General features: G+C 39.0%; 1 protein-coding gene across 1 annotated transcript; it reads left to right on the top strand.

Annotated features, from left to right (window-relative positions):
* Positions 1-7,157: 7,157 nt before the first annotated feature.
* On the top strand, positions 7,158-18,986 carry LOC103703433 (cell division cycle protein 48 homolog). The gene is made up of 9 exons (XM_008786272.4): positions 7,158-7,307; positions 7,426-7,591; positions 7,971-8,199; positions 15,647-16,413; positions 16,535-16,756; positions 16,883-16,954; positions 17,048-17,329; positions 17,419-17,778; positions 18,456-18,986. The coding sequence occupies exons 1-9, from the start codon at positions 7,270-7,272 to the stop codon at positions 18,753-18,755; spliced, it is 2,436 nt and encodes an 811-aa protein (XP_008784494.1). The 5' UTR covers positions 7,158-7,269; the 3' UTR covers positions 18,756-18,986.
* Positions 18,987-21,301: the final 2,315 nt, after the last annotated feature.

The raw sequence follows: 21,301 nt of genomic DNA, 5'->3' as shown, positions 1-21,301 counted from the left end.
TAATGACCTGCCGTTAGGGTGCTACTTTGACTTTTTTATGGTGGTCCAATAATTGAAATATTCATGCTTTGGCATTATCTTGGTCCTGGATATAACTTTTAATTGCTTTTTGTTCCTGCACTTCATCTTGATAGTGCTGTAGCAGGCTTTCACAATCCAGATTAAAAATAGCTTGCCTTGATCTAGATATGTGAGTGCTGTAGACCTCTTATATTCCTATGCTGATTAGTGGAATCTCTTTGTTTCTTTCTTGTAATGTAGCAGGATCTAAGAAATTAATCCTGCTGTTTTTCTTTCTTCAGCTCCTTTGGTCACCTATCCCAAGTGACAGTTCACCGGCGCACCTCTCATATATTAGAGATCATGACCTGTCAAAGGCAAAAAAAAAAAAAGAAACTTTTCACAGTTTATTTGTTGTGTCACACAAATTTATCAGAATATTTCCTTAGGAATATCGCTTCATTCTTGAGTTTGCCAATAAGCATGGTCAAGTGCATTAGTCCTTGTGGACTATTAAGGGCCTGTTAGATATTGCTTTTGTTTCCTGTTTTTTCTTCTTAAATCCGAAAAAAATGAGCTAGACAATAGCATGCATGATGAAACTTTATAGTTTTAACTTGTTTGTGAAATGTGAGCTATTTATACAAAAGATTTGTGATGAGCATCGTAAGGCGTACTATTGGATATCTGGTCAGCAGGTCAATCTGATCAAGTCAGCCATCTGTTTCAGCCCGAAAATTGAGCCTGGGGTGAAGGCGTCTATCATGAGTATCCTGAGAATTGGCGAGCAGAAGGAGACCCTTAGGTACCTTAGGGTTCTAATCACGGGACGCCGACTACATAGGGGGGAGTGTACGAGCATGGAGCAGAGCATCAGATGTAGATCGGAGAGATAGAAGGTAGGTGCGCTATCGATGATGGGCAGAGTCATCTTAGTATGGTTGGTTCTCCATTCCTATCTACTTGCTTTCTAATACCCTAATCCCACTCGCAACACTACGAGGTTTGGAGAGGCTATTCAAAAACTTCGTCTGGGGGCGGCAAGGAGACGGAGGGGGTGTCCATCTTATGGTTTGGGAAACCATTTGTCAACCGACGAGCGGGGTGGTTTGGATGTTCACTCACTGATCGAGCGCAGGGAGATACTTTTGACCAGGTTGGCAGCCAGGTTTCTTCTGGAGCCGGTGAGTTTATGGGGTGCTCTGATGAGGGTGAAGTACGGTGACCCAGCATCCTAGGACGCTATGCGAACTGGACGAGGAGCATCTTTCATATGGTGGGAGATTTGTGTGCATGCCTCGAGAGTGTTATCGGTGATTAGATGGGAGATCGAGGATGGTCGGACAGTCAGAATTCTGGAGGATAGGTGGTTAGATGAGGGCACACTGCAGGGTTGGCCCATCAGGGCTGACCACAGGTGGCGGGAGGGCCGGAGGGTATGCAAGCTCTTCATTAGAGGGGAGCAGAGGTGGGACGAGAATCTCATTGGGCGCATGTTCGGGGAGCAACTGGTCGAGCGAGTTCTAGTTGTGCCCATTCCGAAGGGGGCGACAGCTGATAGGGGAGTGTGAAGCATGACTGGATTGCCAATGGTGAGGGCCCGAGTGTTGGAAATTGTGTCCTCAAAGTCAATCGTCGGCCTGTTGATGATTGAATTGCACATAAATTAATGAATTAATAAAAGGTTATTTGGCATTATTCATCGCATATATTCTGTACATCTTTTTGAACTCTTGTGATGTGATGAAGTTCTTAGGACTCTTTTAAGAGATAAAGGAGGATTTGTCTATGAGTCCTTAAACCAGTTCGCGACCAAACAACATGCTATTACTAGGACAATAGCATTATCAAGAATAGGTCATTGTGTGCCATATCGTTGGTTGTCCTCTTAACCAAGGAGTCTAGAGACACTGATATGCCACACAGGTGAAGTGTAGCAGTACATTTCACTGAACATGATCAGTTCCGGAATGCTCTACTGTCAAAAGATGTTCCGAGTGGATATGGATATATGTGTCCCTCCGATCTGAGATCACCATGATGACCAGCAAGCAACTCACTGTACTTTGGTACCGGACTATCTGAGTTTCTAATTCAGTAACGAAAGGTTACTGGAAGCAATCAAGTACTTGCGAAGTCGGTGTATGAGTCAAGATGGAATTGACACCTCCTGGAGACAGGAGATAATGCCCTTGTGTTCAATTTAGCAAAACCTTGGCCATGATAATCCTTGTGAGGAGTCACAGGATTTGTTAAGTTGAAACACATTATGGATGAACTGATTAAAGAGTTGACAGTGAACTCTCAAGTTGTCCTAAGCATTTGGAGTCATAGGGATGAATTATACGGTAACTATAGTCCAAGGGTTCTTGAATGTTGGTTTGCAATCATTCGACTTATCCGGATGCAGGGTACCATTGCTAGATAGTCATTTCGATTAGTACAAGAAGTTGCTCTTGTGCTACCGGCTTATGTTTGAACTTATGGAATCACACGCATAGAAGTTTCTAGGTTGATCAAATGGCTGATTGATGATTAAGAATCATTCAGGGATAATTTAGTCAATTCGATTGACAAATTATCCTAAACAAAAGTTGCATTAAAATAATTATTGAATTATTGAAGGATTAATTAGCAATTAGATTGCTAATGAACTCAATTTGATTGAGTAATTGGGCTTAGGTTGAGCCAAATTAAATAGGATTTAATTTGGGCTACATCAGGATTTGACCTAATTGAATTGGGTTCAACCTAAGTTGATTGGGTTTGACCCAATTGATGGGACTTGATCCAATTAGATTGGGCTTGATCCAAATTAATTAGAAGACCTTATTTGATGAGGATTATGAGTCCAAATAATCAGAATTGGATAAGGAGAAGAATCTCTAAATTTTAGGAACCCATTCTTATCCTTCTTGGAGAAGAATGACACCTTGATTTATTCTCAAGATTTTCCATGCCTATCCTCTTTATTTTTGGCCAAAAATTGGCGTGAGAAGAGAGGAGGCATGGGGATATATTTTCTATAAAAATGGCGCCTCAAATCTTTCTAAAAAGATTTATATAAATTTCTTAATTTGTAGGGATTGCATGGTGCATGAAATAGAGTGGTCTGCGGCTGAACTTTGGATGCATGAATTTTTATCTTTTAGGGATCCAAAATGCACGAAATTTGGCTATGTTTATCTTCTCTTAGCTGCCAAATCACCATAATTTATTGTGGATTTTATTAGTCAAATTAATTGGCTAAATTAGGTATGAGGCGTGCCCACGCCTAGGGTTCAAGATATACAATATTTAGAGGTTTTAAAAAATTCTGAAAAAATTTCCTAAGGGCCTCCATCCCTTCTTCTCCTTATTCCTCACGTCCATCCTTCATCTTCTTGAAGAACAATCAAAGGTTGAGTATTTAGAAGGAGAAAGTTTTAGCCATTGCACCGTTCCTGCGCGAGCTAGCACTCCCGCGGAAGACGATCTACCTAGGGCTTCGCGTGGACAATCTATAGAGGCCGGATGCGTTTGCGGCTGCAAAGCATGATCAAGAAGTCATCCAAGACCTTCAAGGAATCAGGTATGAGATTTGATCTCATTAAAGTTAAGATTAGATCTTAAACATGGTTGTTGAAATTTCAGGGTTGCTGAAATTTCAGAATTATATGTTAGATATATAATCATTATTTCATGCTTTATATAAACATTTAAATCATGGTTCTTATTTTTGTTGTAGAGATCTGATTTCTAGCATTCATGAAAATTAAATATTTTAATTTTTAAATACTTCCGCTATAATTTTTTGAAAATAAATGCATGCAGCCCGCAAGGGTTCCTTTCACCGAGACCTCTCAAGCTAATCTCGGAGCCCTCAACTCGACAGATGGATAGCAGATGGATTTAGAGGTCGCAGATTCATCCTTGGGTTGCCCTATTCATTTGGAAGGTGGCCTGAGGATGCCTGCCCCACCAGAACTGTATTGGGGAGGCGGGGTGTGAGAGTCCCTGCAGCCTGTATGACTTGCCCGGAGGTGGAGGAGGCCATTTTCCATGCTATCATTGACTACCCATGGGCCAGATAGATATTGTGCTATGCTTTGGGCCAGTCGAATCAGTGGCAGAGGTGGTCATCTATGCAGGAGTTTCTATGATTTTTGAAGGCCTCGGCATGGAGATCTGTGTTTGAGGAGAGGGGGACACGTGTTGCCTATCAGTGTTGGTTGGATAGGAATGCTCGAGTCTTCAAAGGTGTCAGCCCTCACCCGAGGGTGACAGCAGCTAGAGCCCTTATGCAGGCGGTTGAGATCACCGACGTTAAAGAGGTATCACCTGAGTTGGCTAAGGACATTTGAGGGCTCCATTCTGCTCACACAGCGTCCAGGACAGTACTCGTTTTCTGGATGCCCCCACCCTCTAGTTTTCTCAAAGTGAACTTCGACGGCAGTGTGGACGTTGAGGAAAGATGCAGCGGTGTGGGGTTCGCCCTCCAAGATCACGACGCCAGATTAGTTGCGCACGGGGGGGGGGGGGGGGACTTTTGACTCGTCAGTGGTGTGTGCCGAGCTTAGAAAAGCTTGGAAGGGCATCTATTATGCGAGACAGACTCTAGGTGCAAACAGTGTTATTTTTGAGGGCGATTCGGCTATAGTGGTTGAGTGGATCCGGGGATGGGGATGCATAGCTGAGGACCGGTCGTTGATCCATGAGATTTGTAGGTTGATGGAGGAGTGCGACTCCTACTAGGCTTTACACGTGTTCAGGGAGGCCAATAGGACGGCCGACTGGGTGGCCTCCTATGCGGCCCACCACTCCGGTGATTTTGTCTTGGTGGGTAATGGGTCTGTGCCAGGGTTATTACGTAGTGTTTTATTTTTTGATTTTGTTGGCTGCATTCACACCCGTAATATGTGAGCCACTATTATAAAAAAAAAAAGAGAGTAGAAAAGATTTGTTGCTTCCAAAAAGAGTGAAAAATAATAAAATCTAAAAATAATAGAAGTTTTATGTAAATATTATTTTCAACACCAAACATTTTCTGATATTTCACTAATTTGTAGAGAAACAAAAATAAAAAAAAAAAACAATGATAATTTAATACTACACACCATGTTCCCTAGCTAGGTCCCTGTACCTTTATTTTTTGATTCCAAATTTTTTCTTAATATATGTAGTGTTGTAACTTTTTCACTTTACTTTTAATATAATGCATGCTAGTTCTGCCCATCCAATAAAATTCCCAATGCTTATACTCCATGAGTGTTTCTACATCCTCAGGTAACCAGCAACGGATCTCCATTCTGTACTCTTATTGGCTAGTCTTTGGGATTCCTAAGATCTGAAATCTGTTTGCTCAACCTATATAATTACAAAGGCCATAAAACGCAAGGGCTAAAATAATGAAGGACTCGACCGAGATAAAAGAGGGAAAAAAAAAATCTGCCTACATTACATCACAAGGCTCAAAATACATTGGAAGCCATAGATGACAAGAGCTACACAAATTAGCTCACTATACAATAGCAGTTACAGATGACCAACTTATTGATTGCTCCCACGGCCATCAAACTTTTCTAAGCAAAATTCTGAACAAGGGAGCACCTTGATCCATGACATGAACAGACTTTATTTTAATCTCTTGTTTTGGGTGGTCTACAAAATTCAGATTAATGATAAATATTTGATTGGTCAAAGGTCCTCCAGAATTGCATTCTAATATTTATACAATATGTTCTAAATGGGTGGATAACCATCCACTTCTACTGCCAACATCTGACCAAGCCTGGCTTCTACATTCTTTTGGCAGCTGATGGTTATATCCTGCGATATCTACTTTCCTTATTCTTGTTATTGCTCACATTCTTCACCACGTCGCAACTCTATTTATTAGGCCAAAGGTCCAATTTTCATAGATCATTGGACTCTGTTGGCTTCAAGCTGGATAATTTAAGTCAACATTGCTCAGCCTACACCTCTGCAATGGACTTTTTGAGATCATTCAAACTCCTTTGGCCGGTATCTTTACAAACTTTACTCATCCTGTTCAATGTCACATGATAGCCCATCTGAAATATTCTTTTTTTTTGATCTATTTGGTTTATCCGAATGGCATTCACCCAAGCAGTCCCATATAGGTTGTTCGTATATGGTGTAACCAAGAAGCCTGATAGTATGGGTGATTTCGGTCCTCCAATTTGATTATCTTTATGGTAATATAATTGATTCTTGTTCTTCTGCAAATAATATTGTTATAGGCTCAATAAAACTTGCTTACTTGAGCAATCAAATGTAATGGTAACATGTGATTTTATCACTGTGAGATATAAAATATTCTAATAGTTCAAGAACTTATGCACCATATATGTCAGTTAATTAGTTATTTATAAATTAGTCTACCCTGTTATAATATAATGGGCATTAAGCTATTGCAACTAGAACTCGAAGTCTTTTAGGCAGGCTCGAATCGAAAGATTTGCGCCCACGGTCATCAAGCTCGTCTAATAAATAGATTGGATTTAGATTTGGATCGGCATAATTTTTTATTTTATTTATTTTATTTGTTTTTGTTTAATGTAATAACTTGATGGAAGTTATTGATGATACGTGAATTTAATAAAATAATAGATATGTCGTAGGTTAGGTACAATATTTAATTATTTATATTTAGTATTTTTAAAATATGTTTAAAAATCCTTGCTACTCTGAGCAACCGACCTGTCCGCAAATTCGTTATGGAAAAAGTTATCTACGAGAGTATCGAGGGGGATTTAATTTTTCCTTCAAAATTAAAATAAAAGATTTTGTTCTTAATTAGGTCTCAAGGGAGTCAGTAAAACTGACGGCAGCGATCCGCTTATATCTGTCCGTCTGATATTAATGGAGATTCGGTAGAGCCTCCCAGATCTAACAGAAGCATCCAATGGCTGGGATCCTTTCACAAATCTCCACAACGAAGCCCCACCTAACCTCACCAAAAAGAGAAGTAAGTCTGCATTGGAAAACTTTCATGCGGAATTCCAGTTATCATATCCCTTCCGTCGGTGCTGATTGATGTGGTAAGAATGAACGGTGGATTTCTCATCTCATAGCAAACTTTATGCGAACTTCATTAAAAATTAGCTTTCCTTAGTGGACACGGCTTCCAGTCATAGCTCGGCAAGGAGTCGAACTACTCTCCTGGGGGCTATAAATACCCGTCTTCGGCCGTCTTCTCTTGTTTCCGCAGATTTATTCTATTCGATCGCCTATTCTCTTTGGATTCTGGTTTTTAAGTGAGTTCAGATGGCAAGCAAGGGCGAGGCCTCCTCCTCTTCCGATCCGTAAATTTCCTTCGGTTCCATGGATTCTTGTGGATTTTATCCCTTTTTTGGGATCTGAATTCTAGGGTTTTGAATTTTTTTTTTTTAATTGATTTTGTGGCGGTGGAAATTGATGCAGTAAGGGAGCAAAGAAGGATTTTAGCACCGCGATTCTTGAGCGGAAGAAGGCGCCGAACAGATTGATCGTCGACGAGGCGATCAACGATGACAATTCGGTGGTGTCGATGAATCCGGAGACGATGGAGAAGTTGCAGCTGTTCCGGGGAGATACCATCCTCCTGAAGGTGACGATCTTTCTCTTCTAATTCTTTGTTTTTCTAACTTTTGTGGGGGATTGGGAAATCTTCGGTGTTGTTAGGGCAATTACATGGATAACGTATTTAGATGGTTTTGTTTTATGTTTTATATGTTGGGTGTCAGATTTCACGGTTTTTGGAAGCAATTGGACTCGACCTAGTTCAATCTGATACATGGTTTTGAAAACTATAGCGTTTAACGCGGCTTTTCTTGGTGGATTTTCATAATCTGGCTTTGTTGTGGACAAACGAGTTCTTGTTCCTACTTTACTAATTTTGGACGTCAAGTTCAATTATATGGTTTTGATTTTAAATAATATTGCGAGTTGGATTGTTAACTTGTGTCTTTCTTTGTTGGTAATTGTAGGGGAAGAAACGGAAGGACACTATTTGCATTGCACTTGCCGATGATACATGTGAGGAGCCCAAGATTAGAATGAATAAGGTTGTTCGGTCAAATCTCAGAGTTAGGCTCGGTGATGTAGTTTCTGTCCATCAGTGCCAGGACGTTAAGTATGGGAAGCGTGTGCATATATTGCCAATTGATGATACCATTGAAGGAGTTACTGGGAACTTATTTGATGCATATCTGAAGCGTGAGTACTCTCTTTTCTTTCCATCTATCTAACTGCTAGACTTTTGTGAGATATATAGAGTAGATTCTGTGGCTAGTAAATCTTGGTGCAAGATTTTTCTTTTGTATTTATGTTGGTGCAGGGTATGGCTTGTGAATTGCTTTGTTATTGCTGTTCTTCTCGTTGTTTATATCTTCTATATATTGTTCTGGGACTCAATTTATTTTTTAGTCACTCAGCAGTTCTTAATTTTGGAACTAAGTACTTGCTAGTTTACTATGTGCAATTTTCAAGTGTGACTGTGTAGGCTTTGCCTGGTTGTATGATTATGTGGAACCATAGCGGTCTTGAATGGCTAATGTTTTGCACAGAAAATCATGTAACTGTATTTATGAAAGACAGAATTTTCTAGCAACATAAGAGCTAATTGTGTATCATATTTCAAATGTACCCTGCTTGTATCAATTTGACAAATACTGTGAGCTAAAAAATCATTATTCAGAAACATGTCTGGTTTATGTTTTGTTTGTCCAGTTGGATTATTTGTAGTGGAATAAAACATAATCCTTCATGTAATGAAGTTAATCTAGAGTTCATAAAAGGCATACCAGTTCAGTATTAGGTTTGCCAAAAACATGGATTGAAGTTTTCCCTGAAACTATAAAACAAAAGCTGAAATGTTTTGGCTTTAGTTAAAGAGCCAATTCAAAACTTTAGTATCAGCAGCTACAACTAACTTGTTGGGCCAAATTTGTTATATTTAAGGCTTTTAATGCTAATCTTTTGCCATTTCTTTATTTCTTTAAATGTTCGAGACACATCCTCTAGCTTAGAGTTAAATTATATATGCTTGATTTTCTATAGATATGGAGAAAAATAAATTTCCAAATATGTGTTGTTGTTTTTATACTTGTATACATGCTATAGTTTGATGTAGCCTCATTGAGAATTAAATACTACACAAAGTAAAATCTGCAGCAACTTCTGTTTGAATTGAATTGATCTATGCATCGATCCCTGTAAAATCAATCAGCTTCAATCTGATGACTAATCTGCTGTCTAGAAAATAATAGCAGTAGAAGCAGATCCAGATCTAGAATCATATCTGAAATTGCAGTAAAAGCAAGGTTTTAAATACGGTGAAACAGGACCATCTCGGTTTTCTTGTGGAATGAGATGCCCCCATCCAGATACTCGAGATGGAAGATGTCCTATCCTGTCCGACATCTGGGATGCTATCCTGTACTGACACTTGGCATTGTTGGACGCGCTGCTGTCCCACTCGTAGTTAAAATCTTGAAGAAACTGGGAATATAGGCAGGAATAGTTGGAAAGTAGAAAAGAAAAGGAGAGAGGATGTTTTTTGGCCCCTTGTTTTCAAGGTAATTTACATACAATCATAAAAATCAACCCGAGGTGGGCCACTTCTCCCTTTTGATAAACCTAACCAACCACTAATCCTACTACAATGAGGACTCTTAAAATAAGGAAAATAACCTAAACTAAACAACCAACTAAACTATTGATTTTAATTGTGTAACTGATTCACAATTAGACTTATATTAAGACTCCCTGATCTGGACATAAATTCAAATAAGAAAGTAAATAAAGTACCGAGATAAGCCTTGATTACCGTTCATGGTACTATAGCGTGAATGTTAACCATGAACAGTATGCTATGGCAAGTTGAACCCTAAACAGAAACTAATGATTGTAGGAAAAAATTGAAAACTCTAAGATATCAATTGCTTCCACTACGGTGGATCTTCGTCCCTGAGATCTTCTGTATGATTTCTACATGCCCAAGACATTTTGGATATATATAGTATGATGATAAAATCCCACAAATAATTTTCTTACGTCCATGGTATGTTGTACCGGTCGGTACCAGTCGGTACCGGGCGTATCGTACCTGTACCGATGGGTACCGGTATCGGTACGCCAATGTCGGTACGTCTGGCATACCGCATACCGTATCGTACCGACATTTGGTACGCCTATCCTAGTGCGGCACCGGTACGGGGTTCGGTACCGGTATGGCGAACCTTGCTTGCGTCTAGTTCGTCAGATAGATTGCTGCATCAGTTTATCTTGATCAATGGTCCCGTGGGACTCCAATCATATGATAGACTTTGAATACCATTGGATTCAAAAATTTATCAAGGAATGGATCAATGTAGTGCCTAATCTTAATGCCAATCATGAAAAGAGCATCAACCTTATTTTCCATGACCAAACTCTTTAGCTGTTCAAGGATGGTTCGGTGACAATTTGTTCTGGTGCCTGTTACTTTATAAATAAATGATCAACTTTCTGAATTAATGTATCTTCAATCAAAAGAATTATAGATGGTTGATCATCAACTTTTCACCTTCATCTTTATCTTCGATCTTCATACGTAGACATGGAGGGTCTCTGGTTATATCTTTTTCCAAATTTTGTGTATCCTCTGCCGCCTTGCAACTTAAAGGGAATTCAAAGCATGCAGAAACAAACCCTCTTTTGGGATCATTAATTGAGGCAAGAATTGCATCAAATGTAGTGGATATACATTAATCATACTCTTTAGTTCTCAACACCACTCTTTGTATGTTGCAATCTCTTGTCATGTTCTGCATTATTGACCATCTTATGGTTGTTGAGGGAGCCCTTAAATGATTGATCTCCTGCTATGATACCACATCTGACAAAGCCTTGTTTTGAATTGAAGGCTATAGAAACTAATATCTGCAGCAAGTTTTGTTTAAAACAGAACTGAAGTGATCTGTGGATCAATCCCTGAGGCAATCAGCTTCAATCTGATCACTAATCCGTTGTCTAAAGAATAACAGCAGTAGAAGCTGATCCAGATTTGAAAAACAGCAGCAGAAGACACCAGGAAAATAGAGAGGAAGAGTAGAAAAGTAGAAAAGAGGAGAGGAGGGAGAAAGTTTGTCCTGTGGCCTCTTATTTTTCCTATGTAGCTCACGTACAATATTCAAAAATCAACCCCACAGCCAGCTACTTCTCCCTTTCAATAAGCCTGACCAATCACCAATTGTACTCCAATGGGAACTCTTAGAATGGCAATAACATAAACTAAACAATCAAAACTAAGCAGTCAACTAAACCATCGATTTTAATTGACTTGCTGGTTCGCAATTAGACTCGTAGTAGGACTCCGTAATCTGGACGAAAACTCAAATGGAAAAGCAGTTATTCCCAAATAAATCTCTATTACTATTAATGGTATTGTATCATGAACAGTGCCAGTGAAGTGTATGCCATATCAGATTGAACCCTAAACAGAAAATAATGATTGGACGAAAAAAATGAAAACTCTAAGATGCTTTTGTAATCTTAAGAAATTATGTTAAATTGACATATTTTGAGTTATGAGCTGCTCATTTTTTATAGGTGATTTGAAACATCCAAGAAATGTTTGGTCTGATTTCATTTGTTAACTGTATATGTGCTTTGATGGCTAGAACTAAAGATTCTTACTATTGTTGATCAGTTCTTGTTATTTTCCAGTAAATTAGAAAGTATTTTGTTTGCTAAATTACTTTGCTGATGGTAACCCTGATATTGACTGATTGAAGGTGATTGATTGTTATATCTCATCATTTTCTTTTGTCTTTTGGATACTTTACCATGTAGTAATTTTGTCAGACTTTGGTTTTGTTAGGTGCCCTTTGAATCTGCCTTCTTATCAGATTTGTGCATACTAGGGTTGTAAATCAACAGCCATAAATTAACAGATTGTTGATGTTTGATGCTGTGGTTATGATGTACATTCATGTAAATGATCTTATGCCACTTAGTGTTCTATGCATATAGGTCTAATTGCTTTATTTCATTTGTATCAATGCCAGTTTAAGTACTTCAACTTTTCGAGTTTCTTGAATGGTTGGGTATGTTCACACGTTATAGGAAGTTATTGGACTCCTTGACCCTTAAAACTTATCACCCTGCAATTGTACTTTTATTGGATGTCAATGTTTGGCAGTTCTATCAAGAAGATGTCAAGTTTAACATTGCAAGTAAAAGTTTGCTCAATTAATAAACTTTGGGGTAGTTAGTTAAGTTTATCTGTTATTACACGTCAAGGATTTTACAGGCTGAGATGGCGCATGCTGCGTCATGCTGTTTTGTGCTGGCACATGTGCCACATTGTGCTGAAACAAAGAAAAAGTATTTAATATTGCTTATTTCCTAAGAAGGAATATTCGAGTGTCATGCCAACTTATGGCTAGTAATGATTTTGACAGCATGATACGTGCATGTCAGCACTTGATAATAATTTGGTGCTGGAGCATTCTGGTTAACAAACCATCCAATGCCTATTTACCTCAGCCACATGCGAAAGTGAGACCTATTGCTTCAAGTTCAGTTAAGTGAATAGGTTCACAAAGATTCGAGATTGGGTTTTTTGTGTATGCATACAACTTCATAAACTAAAACTCTGCATTTAAAATTTTTTCCATCATTTTTTTAATAATTGTTTCTGCCTGATGAAGTTTTTGATCTGTAAGAGGAATTTTCTGTGCCAATTCTGAAATAAGTAAATAGGACAAAGTGGAGGAAGAAAATCATTGCTTAAGTATGTTAGGTGATTTTAGCAACATACTTATTTTGAAATTGTTGTACATCTTCCTCAGAAAATTATTTTTAAGAGTGAGACGATGCCTCATATTTTTGCATATTAACAGTGAAGAAAATTCAAAAAGTCACCCAAACTTGGTTTTATGATCAAATTGTATTAGACACCCAAACTTGGTTTCAGCCACTAAAGATGGCCCCTACATGGTTGAGCAATGTCTCTTTTCTAGTGAACTCTATTTTTTTAATATATATAAATCCCAGCTAACTACTTTTGGTGTTTAATTAATGGTGGACCTTCCTATTTAAGGGGTTGATCTGATGTATGGGGTTCTTTTTAATTGGGCATCGCTACTTGTGGCATGGACCATTATACCCTGAAGGGACCATTATGCAAATAGGGATTGGAAAATACTTTACTTGGTCCCAAAAAATTAGTTTCATCCAAGGGCACTGTATCGGTAAGAAGCTCCGGATAAATTTCTTTTTCTTTTTTATTTTTTTGTTCCCAAATTGTTCCCCCTTGGCCACATGTTCATGATCCCATAATTTATATTAGCTCCCTTGGTTGGAGAGGCATTTAGTTTGATGAATTGGCTTGAACTTTTAATGCGTAAACACTTTTCCGTGATCTTCTTTTAGCACTAAGGTGTTTTCTTTCTTTCTTTTTTATTTTTTGGAAGTTGTTTGGTGTTTTCTCACTTAGATCATTTGCATCTGCTACCAACAATCTGTGACTGAAATAAGAATTTGTTAAGACTATGATCATCTTTGTCTTTTTGAACTTAATTGATGTAACGTACCTTGTTTGCCGTGATCTTTTGAAGTCTCAAATTTTGAATGAATCTTTTTAGAATGAGGTTTTGATACTTTGATTCAATAATCATGGTGTAATGGTGCTCATGGTAAATGGCTGTGGTATCAAGTAAATAGTGGACGCTTCCATATGCTGCTCTAGTGTAGTATCAGTCTGGTTCCGGTATGGAATGAACTTATAATCTGATGATCGAGTCGATTCCATGATTATAAGTTCATAACCCCAGCCCATTCCCTCCCATTTTGGGCGGAACAGATCTACTAATTCTTTTATTCCAGTTAGTAAGAGGGATCTTGAACTAAGAAATAGACCTAGAAGCTAAAAGAGGGTATCCTGAGCAATTGCAAGAATTGGGTTCATTGATATTCCTGGTATAGTAGATGCTATCACACATACAGTCATACTCAATGCATCGCCATAGAAAAACTTCTTCATTTGCAATTCCATCCAGCATTCTTGACCACATATTTCTTCTTGTGTCTTCAACTTTGTGTGCTGCATTCTGTCATATGGTTGAGTAGCAGGGCTAATATGGCACCTGGTTGTCTGCACATTCCACCTCATATTATCTAAATGCATATCACTCCTAGGACTTTTTGTTGCGAGGCCTGCTACCTACCTAAATGATTCATTTGCTTAATAGACTTATCTGGAAACGTTTATAGTTGCTTTGAGAGTAACAGCTGTTTTTCATAACTTTCTCAAACGGTTGCCACCTGGGAAATCTCCTCCACCGTCCACAGCCTAAAGTTTGCTATTTTGTACCAATTAAACATCCACTACTCTTTGGGCTAGGCTAGCTTGTTTCTTGCTCTAGCCAGTAAACAATTTGTATGTTTATACTTTTCTGTTATTCTAGATTGGTCCTTAATATTATGCCTAAATAAAACTCTAGTTGGGCATGGTCCCTGTAGTTTTTATGGACCCAGTAACTTAGTTTTGACCATTTATAATATAAAACAAGTTGGGTCTTTATAATTTTTTGAGTTCACGGAGGTTTGACCTCTAATATTGAGCCTAATTAAAGTACAATTGGGGGTTGCCTTTCTAGTTTTTTTTTGAGGCCATTAATTCAGTTTTGACCATATATAGTATATTTTCTATATAGTGTAGATGTCAATTTAGAGGCAATGAGCTCATCTCCAATTTTATCTTGCTTGTGATATTTGAACTAGCCCAACTTCTACTACAGCAATTTGGTCAGACTCAGACCAAGCATGTCAGTTCCAATATAGAGTAGTTGAGGTGAGGCCAGGGGTATAATCGAGTCAAACTTGTTTTGGCCTAGGTTGGCTCAAGTTGAAACTCTATTTGAGCCTGAAATTTGAGTACTTGTTTATTATTTTGGGGAGCCTCATTTGAGCTTTAGTTTTGAAGTGACCTGAACACTAGCCATTCTTGATCAGCTGAGAAGTATAGATGAAGCTGAAATCAATTCAAGCTTGGTTAAAGTTCGAATGTTGCTCTGTTTGAGCTTGAATTGATATTCATAGTTTCATTCTATATATGACTGTTCCTTTTCCCAGTTGTTGTTAAGAAACATAGGTATGGCTTGGGGGATTAACAACTAAAATTGAAAGGAAAGAGAAAAAAACCTCCAAGAATTCTGCTGATCCTTATCAAATCTTATAGATTGTTCGTGGTGTTTAACCTTATGCTGCATTTGTCCCTTGCTCTTGGCATCTACATTTTGGCAAAATAGTTTTAAGACATTCTTGAGTCCCTTCCCAAAATATTGTTTCATTCTAGTGATGATTTTGTGCAGTACAGCCAAATACTTTGCTTTATTCTATGCTGAATCACATACTTGATGACATATGTAATGCCTGTTGTGGTCTGTGTTTCTAATGCTAGACAACTTTTCTTCCTATCGAGAAGTTCTAATATTTTCATCATGCTAGTTGTTTGGCATGAAATGATCCTATTGACTCTGTTGGTATTTCATAAGCAGTTAAGTAATTTTGGATGTATTGTGGATTTGCTTATTAAGTATGTTTTGCATATGAAATATGCTGTTTTGTGCTTTCTAATTTCAAATTGTAATCCTTTCATTTGCTGGATATTTTGCAGCATATTTCCTTGAGGCATATCGTCCTGTAAGGAAAGGGGATCTTTTCCTTGTCAGAGGAGGGATGAGGAGTGTTGAATTCAAGGTGATTGAAACAGACCCACCTGAGTACTGTGTTGTTGCTCCAGACACAGAGATCTTCTGTGAGGGGGAGCCTGTGAAAAGGGAGGATGAAGAAAGACTCGATGAGGTGGGGTATGATGATGTGGGTGGAGTGCGAAAACAAATGGCTCAGATTAGAGAACTAGTAGAACTTCCTCTGAGGCACCCCCAGCTATTCAAGTCCATTGGTGTGAAGCCACCGAAAGGTATATTGCTGTATGGGCCACCTGGTTCTGGAAAGACTCTGATAGCCAGAGCGGTCGCAAATGAGACAGGTGCTTTTTTCTTCTGTATCAATGGCCCGGAGATCATGTCAAAACTAGCTGGTGAAAGTGAGAGCAATCTGAGGAAGGCTTTTGAAGAAGCAGAGAAAAATGCACCATCAATCATTTTTATAGATGAGCTTGACTCAATTGCTCCGAAGAGAGAAAAAACTCATGGAGAAGTTGAAAGGCGCATTGTTTCTCAACTCTTGACATTAATGGATGGATTGAAATCCCGAGCGCATGTGATTGTTATTGGTGCTACTAATCGACCCAATAGTATTGATCCAGCTCTTAGGAGATTCGGGCGATTTGACAGGGAAATTGACATTGGTGTGCCTGATGAAGTTGGACGTTTGGAGGTCCTTCGAATTCATACAAAGAACATGAAGCTAGCTGAAGATGTAATTGATCTTTGATGATTATCCTTCTGATTTTGCGTCTTTTCTTTCTTTCCCCTAAAATTTGATTCTTAATGCATTTCTGAAAATTTTTAAATGTATGAAAATGGTTTGTACCTTGCAGGTTGATTTGGAAAGAATTGCTAAAGACACGCATGGATATGTTGGTGCTGATCTGGCAGCCCTTTGCACTGAAGCTGCCCTTCAGTGCATACGTGAAAAGATGGACGTCATTGATTTAGAGGATGAATCTATAGATGCTGAGGTGCTCAACTCAATGGCAGTTACCAATGAGCACTTTAAGACTGCTCTTGGAACCAGCAATCCATCTGCACTTCGTGAAACTGTAAGTTTCATGCTTCTAGATCCCTTACCCTTTGCACTTAGTACATGAAAATTATACTCGGTTAAAGTTTGAATGCTTTTAAACCTAATATATTTTTCAGCCTAATGTGATGACTTCTATGTACAGGTTGTTGAAGTGCCCAATGTTAGTTGGGATGATATTGGTGGGCTCGAGAATGTCAAGAGGGAGCTGCAAGAGGTAGTTATTTGTTGTAATTTACTGTTCTTTTTTTCCCCTATAAGCTTTGGAGTTGCTGACTAGCCTTTTGATTCTTGTGTTCCATATGTATAGACTGTTCAATATCCAGTTGAGCATCCTGAGAAGTTCGAGAAGTTTGGAATGTCTCCCTCCAAGGGAGTGTTGTTCTATGGACCTCCTGGTTGTGGGAAGACCTTATTGGCTAAGGCAATTGCTAATGAATGCCAAGCAAACTTTATCAGTGTCAAGGGTCCTGAACTGCTTACCATGTGGTTTGGTGAGAGTGAAGCAAATGTACGTGAAATCTTTGACAAGGCTCGTCAATCTGCACCATGTGTCCTTTTTTTTGATGAGCTTGATTCGATTGCAACTCAGGTTTGTACATCTTTGCGGGTCACTTGTTTCCCCCCTCCTTTCCTGGTTGTTCTGTCTCACAGATAATTTCTATTTATTTTCTATTGCAGAGAGGAAGCAGTGTTGGTGATGCAGGTGGTGCTGCTGACAGGGTTCTTAATCAGCTCCTTACAGAGATGGATGGCATGTCAGCCAAGAAAACTGTATTCATTATTGGAGCAACTAACAGGCCTGACATTATAGATCCAGCATTGCTTAGGCCGGGCCGTCTTGACCAGTTAATTTATATTCCACTGCCTGATGAGGCTTCTCGTGACCAAATATTCAAAGCTTGCTTGAGGAAGTCACCGGTGGCCAAAGATGTTGACCTGAGAGCTCTTGCTAAGTACACTAATGGATTTAGTGGTGCAGATATTACAGAAATTTGCCAACGTGCTTGCAAATACGCCATCAGAGAAAACATTGAGAAGGTCAGTCTCTCTTGAGCACTGTACATGACTTGCAAATTTATCTCTCGTGTTTATTATCGCCCCCCCTTCTTGTTTTGCCACTCTGTTTTGTACCATCATCTGTAGGGGGAATATATATGCATGGCTTGGTGGAAAACTGAAAACTGTGAGAAGCTTGCTTGACATATATCATGCGCTTCTTACAGAATCTCAAAAGCCCGCACTTCCTATCATCCACATTTCAGACAAACTCATATATTAATCATTGTTCTTATTGAGAAATTTCATGAGTTCACCTTGGCTGTGTTTTATATACATTGGCATTCATTTTTTTAAAAATAATAAGAAGGCTATGATTACCTTAGCCTGTCACCTAATTATCATGCACCTGAATTTTCTTTAGTAACTTCTTGCAAGTCAGATTGTTTATGAAGTGAAATAGCTTCGAAAAAGTCCACTGTTGTTTTGCAAACTGGGCTGTCTTTACAAATTGTTGTGGTTAGTACACAACAATATAAAAGTCCTGTGGGAAGGGATATCTTTACCACTTTGACTAACCAGCAGGGTACACAGTCTCTCTTGGTATTACCATTCCATTTCATAAATCATTCATCCATCTCTAATTGGTAATTTTTCCAATACATTAAGCATGCAAGATCATACCCAAGGGAAAGTGATTCATTGATTTTGTCATGCAGGACATTGAAAGGGAAAGGAAGAGGAGCGAAAATCCTGAAGCCATGGAGGAAGATGAGGCTGATGAAGTAGCGGAGATCAAACCTGCTCACTTTGAAGAGTCCATGAAGTATGCTCGCAGGAGTGTGAGTGATGCTGACATTCGGAAATATCAGGCTTTTGCACAGACTTTGCAGCAGTCAAGGGGGTTTGGCAGTGAGTTCCGCTTCTCAGAACGGTCCGAAACTGGAGCTGGGGCTGCTGGTTCTGATCCATTTGCTTCTGCAGCTGCTGGGGCTGATGATGATGATTTATACAATTAGTTTACAATCATGTGCTGTAATACTTTGTTCTCGCATATCTATCTGGATATTTTTAGGTGGATTTCTTTGTTATGTTATTATCATTAAGATTCAATTTGATGATTCTTAATGAAAAGAGATAAAGATGTTTTCTCCTTGCGAGCCATAACCATTATACATTTTCCTTTTCCAGTTTTTTTAACCTCTGGACATGTCTTTGTTACATTTTGGGGAAAATCATTTGCAAAATAACACCTTACTTTAGTGGTTAAACTTAATGCACTTGGGTACTTCTTGTCATGAAAAATTAGCTAATCCACATGAGTTTCATGGGCTGGATGGAAGGTGCTATATAAATCCTTGGTTTCTGTACTGGAGATCTGGGTTTGTGTGTTAAATCGCCAGGCTGCTTGTGTAGCCTACTGCTGCCTCTGTTGTCTAGCTGTCTGATTTAGGCTGCGTTTGATTGTGCAATAAGTCGGGATAAGCTGGGTAATAATAGATTCCCTCCCTGCTAAAAACCTATTTCGTTCTGTAAACTTTTTTTTTTCTTTTGTCGGTTTAACTTGAAGTTGATTAATTTTATCTCACTTTTGTGGTTTCCATGCCTTTAAACCCTCATCCAACTACACGAGTCCGGGTATTCTGTAGTGTTTATTACCAGGAATGAGAGTAATTCCACTAAACTACATCCAGACTTGTTCCAGCTTCCAAGACTAGCAGCAATCATAAAGTCTGCCTAACCAGCAGACGGACAGGATTTGTGATGGATGGTGTATCCTAATTATACCTTTTGGGTTGGTCTCTTTCTCTCAAGTAAAAAGCAACAACACTACAAGAAGATACACAGAAATGGTGATAGTTTCCCGAGTTTTCTTATCTGGGCAGCAAATGCAACCCTATGAAATACAGAACATATGGGTCAAACCCAGCCATAATAATACGCAGCTCTAGTTAGCAGGGTATCTGGTGCAAGGCCAGAGGCAGGATTACAGTCTGGCTTTATATTATGATGATTTCATACATCAATGCCCTCTATAAGACTACTAGCAGGGCTCCTGAATTAATAAAAGCTGGATGTATAATGGAATGACTACTTCTTGCGAACTGAGAACACAGAGATCAAACAGCTGATGTGGAACTATCCTGTTCTGTTTTGTGTTGTTGCTGATCTGGTTGTGTCATTCTTTTCCTGCTGGGACTTGCCTGGATCATTATCATCAAAACCCAGATTCCTTTTAAAAATCATGAACCAAAACTCAGCAACGTATATTCTCAAAAAGGATCGTATTTTTCTAGTTGTGGTAATGCCAATGCCCTAGTTGTGAGCTGGTTTTGTGAACCAGGAGCATGAAACTGACCCCTTGTTCAATGCAACCTTCTACAACCATTCATTGCAAGAAAATAATTCTAACAAAGAAACAACAAGTTCTCATGTTTTTTCTCGACTTTTGGTTAAAATATTTAGCCTGGCTTATTAAGATTCTTATTTTACCAATCTTCCATTTAATCTTGGAGTCTTTCTTTAGTATCCAGGATGTGTAGCCTAAGGAGGAATATATCGTTATACCTAAACAAAAATCCTATTTCTAGTTTATTTAAGTGGAGAGGTAGCGATTCAACCCTTCTAGCACGGCTCTTCAAATTTAACTTCAATGTAAATTGTGATGGAGACGTTAAAATCTCGGTAGGTATGAGGTATAACTTGCTTTAGTCTATGATGAGACGGTTTAATACCGGCAGAAGGTTGTGAAATCCTAATGAAGACCACGCAAGGGTCTAAACCAAAAACGATTCTGCCATCATCATTGGCAATCCAAGGAAAATCTTTTGGAGTTCTATAGGTGTGCTTTGGGCACATGCACACATCGCTTTAAGAGTAGCATTAATTACACCTAGCTCACCCTTTTTGTTAGTCTTTTGTGCAATGAAAATAGGTACTCCATAAGAGAGGTGGAGGTAGTAACGATCTATGTGTAGGTTTAGCATACTATTTGGAGAACCGCTATTGACACACCAGACAAGTTTGCTGGGAATCGCTTCTCAGGTCCAAATACAAAAATTTTGAAGAACTGTTTGATTTGCTTATCTAAGCAGTACAACTGTTTGAACTAAGTGGTTCAACAACTCCAAAGAATATGGCCAAGAATCGTAGCCATCTTAGCCATTAATATATTTATCATGCGACTCGTTGTCTCTGTTAAGAGTATTGCTACAAAGAAGGCTTTTTCCTTCCCGCTTGGTGAGCGCTTTGCTGTAGCCAAGCTTACTGCTAGCCTATCGGCTAGAGCTAAGCTTCGACCGCGACTGCTCGTTGCCTCTGACCGCCTTATTCCATCACCCGAGATCCGAGTTAGCACCGGCAAAGATCTCTTCATTCCTCGCAACTGGACTAGCTTGGAAGTAAGCTACATGTCGCCTATCTCACCCGGCACTTTGAAGGGTGAGCCTTCGCTTTTTGGATCGTCTTCTGCCCAATACAGTACCCTCCTGTTTTTTGCTTTTCATCCCATCGAGTTTACTTTGTTCACAGGTTGACAAATTGCCCATCCATTCATCTCTCAGTT

This window comes from Phoenix dactylifera, chromosome 5, assembly GCF_009389715.1.
Source record: "Phoenix dactylifera cultivar Barhee BC4 chromosome 5, palm_55x_up_171113_PBpolish2nd_filt_p, whole genome shotgun sequence".
Taxonomy (NCBI): Eukaryota; Viridiplantae; Streptophyta; class Magnoliopsida; order Arecales; family Arecaceae; genus Phoenix; species Phoenix dactylifera.
The sequence above is the reverse complement of the archived record's forward strand: the minus strand, read 5'-3'. Positions and strand labels throughout refer to the sequence as shown.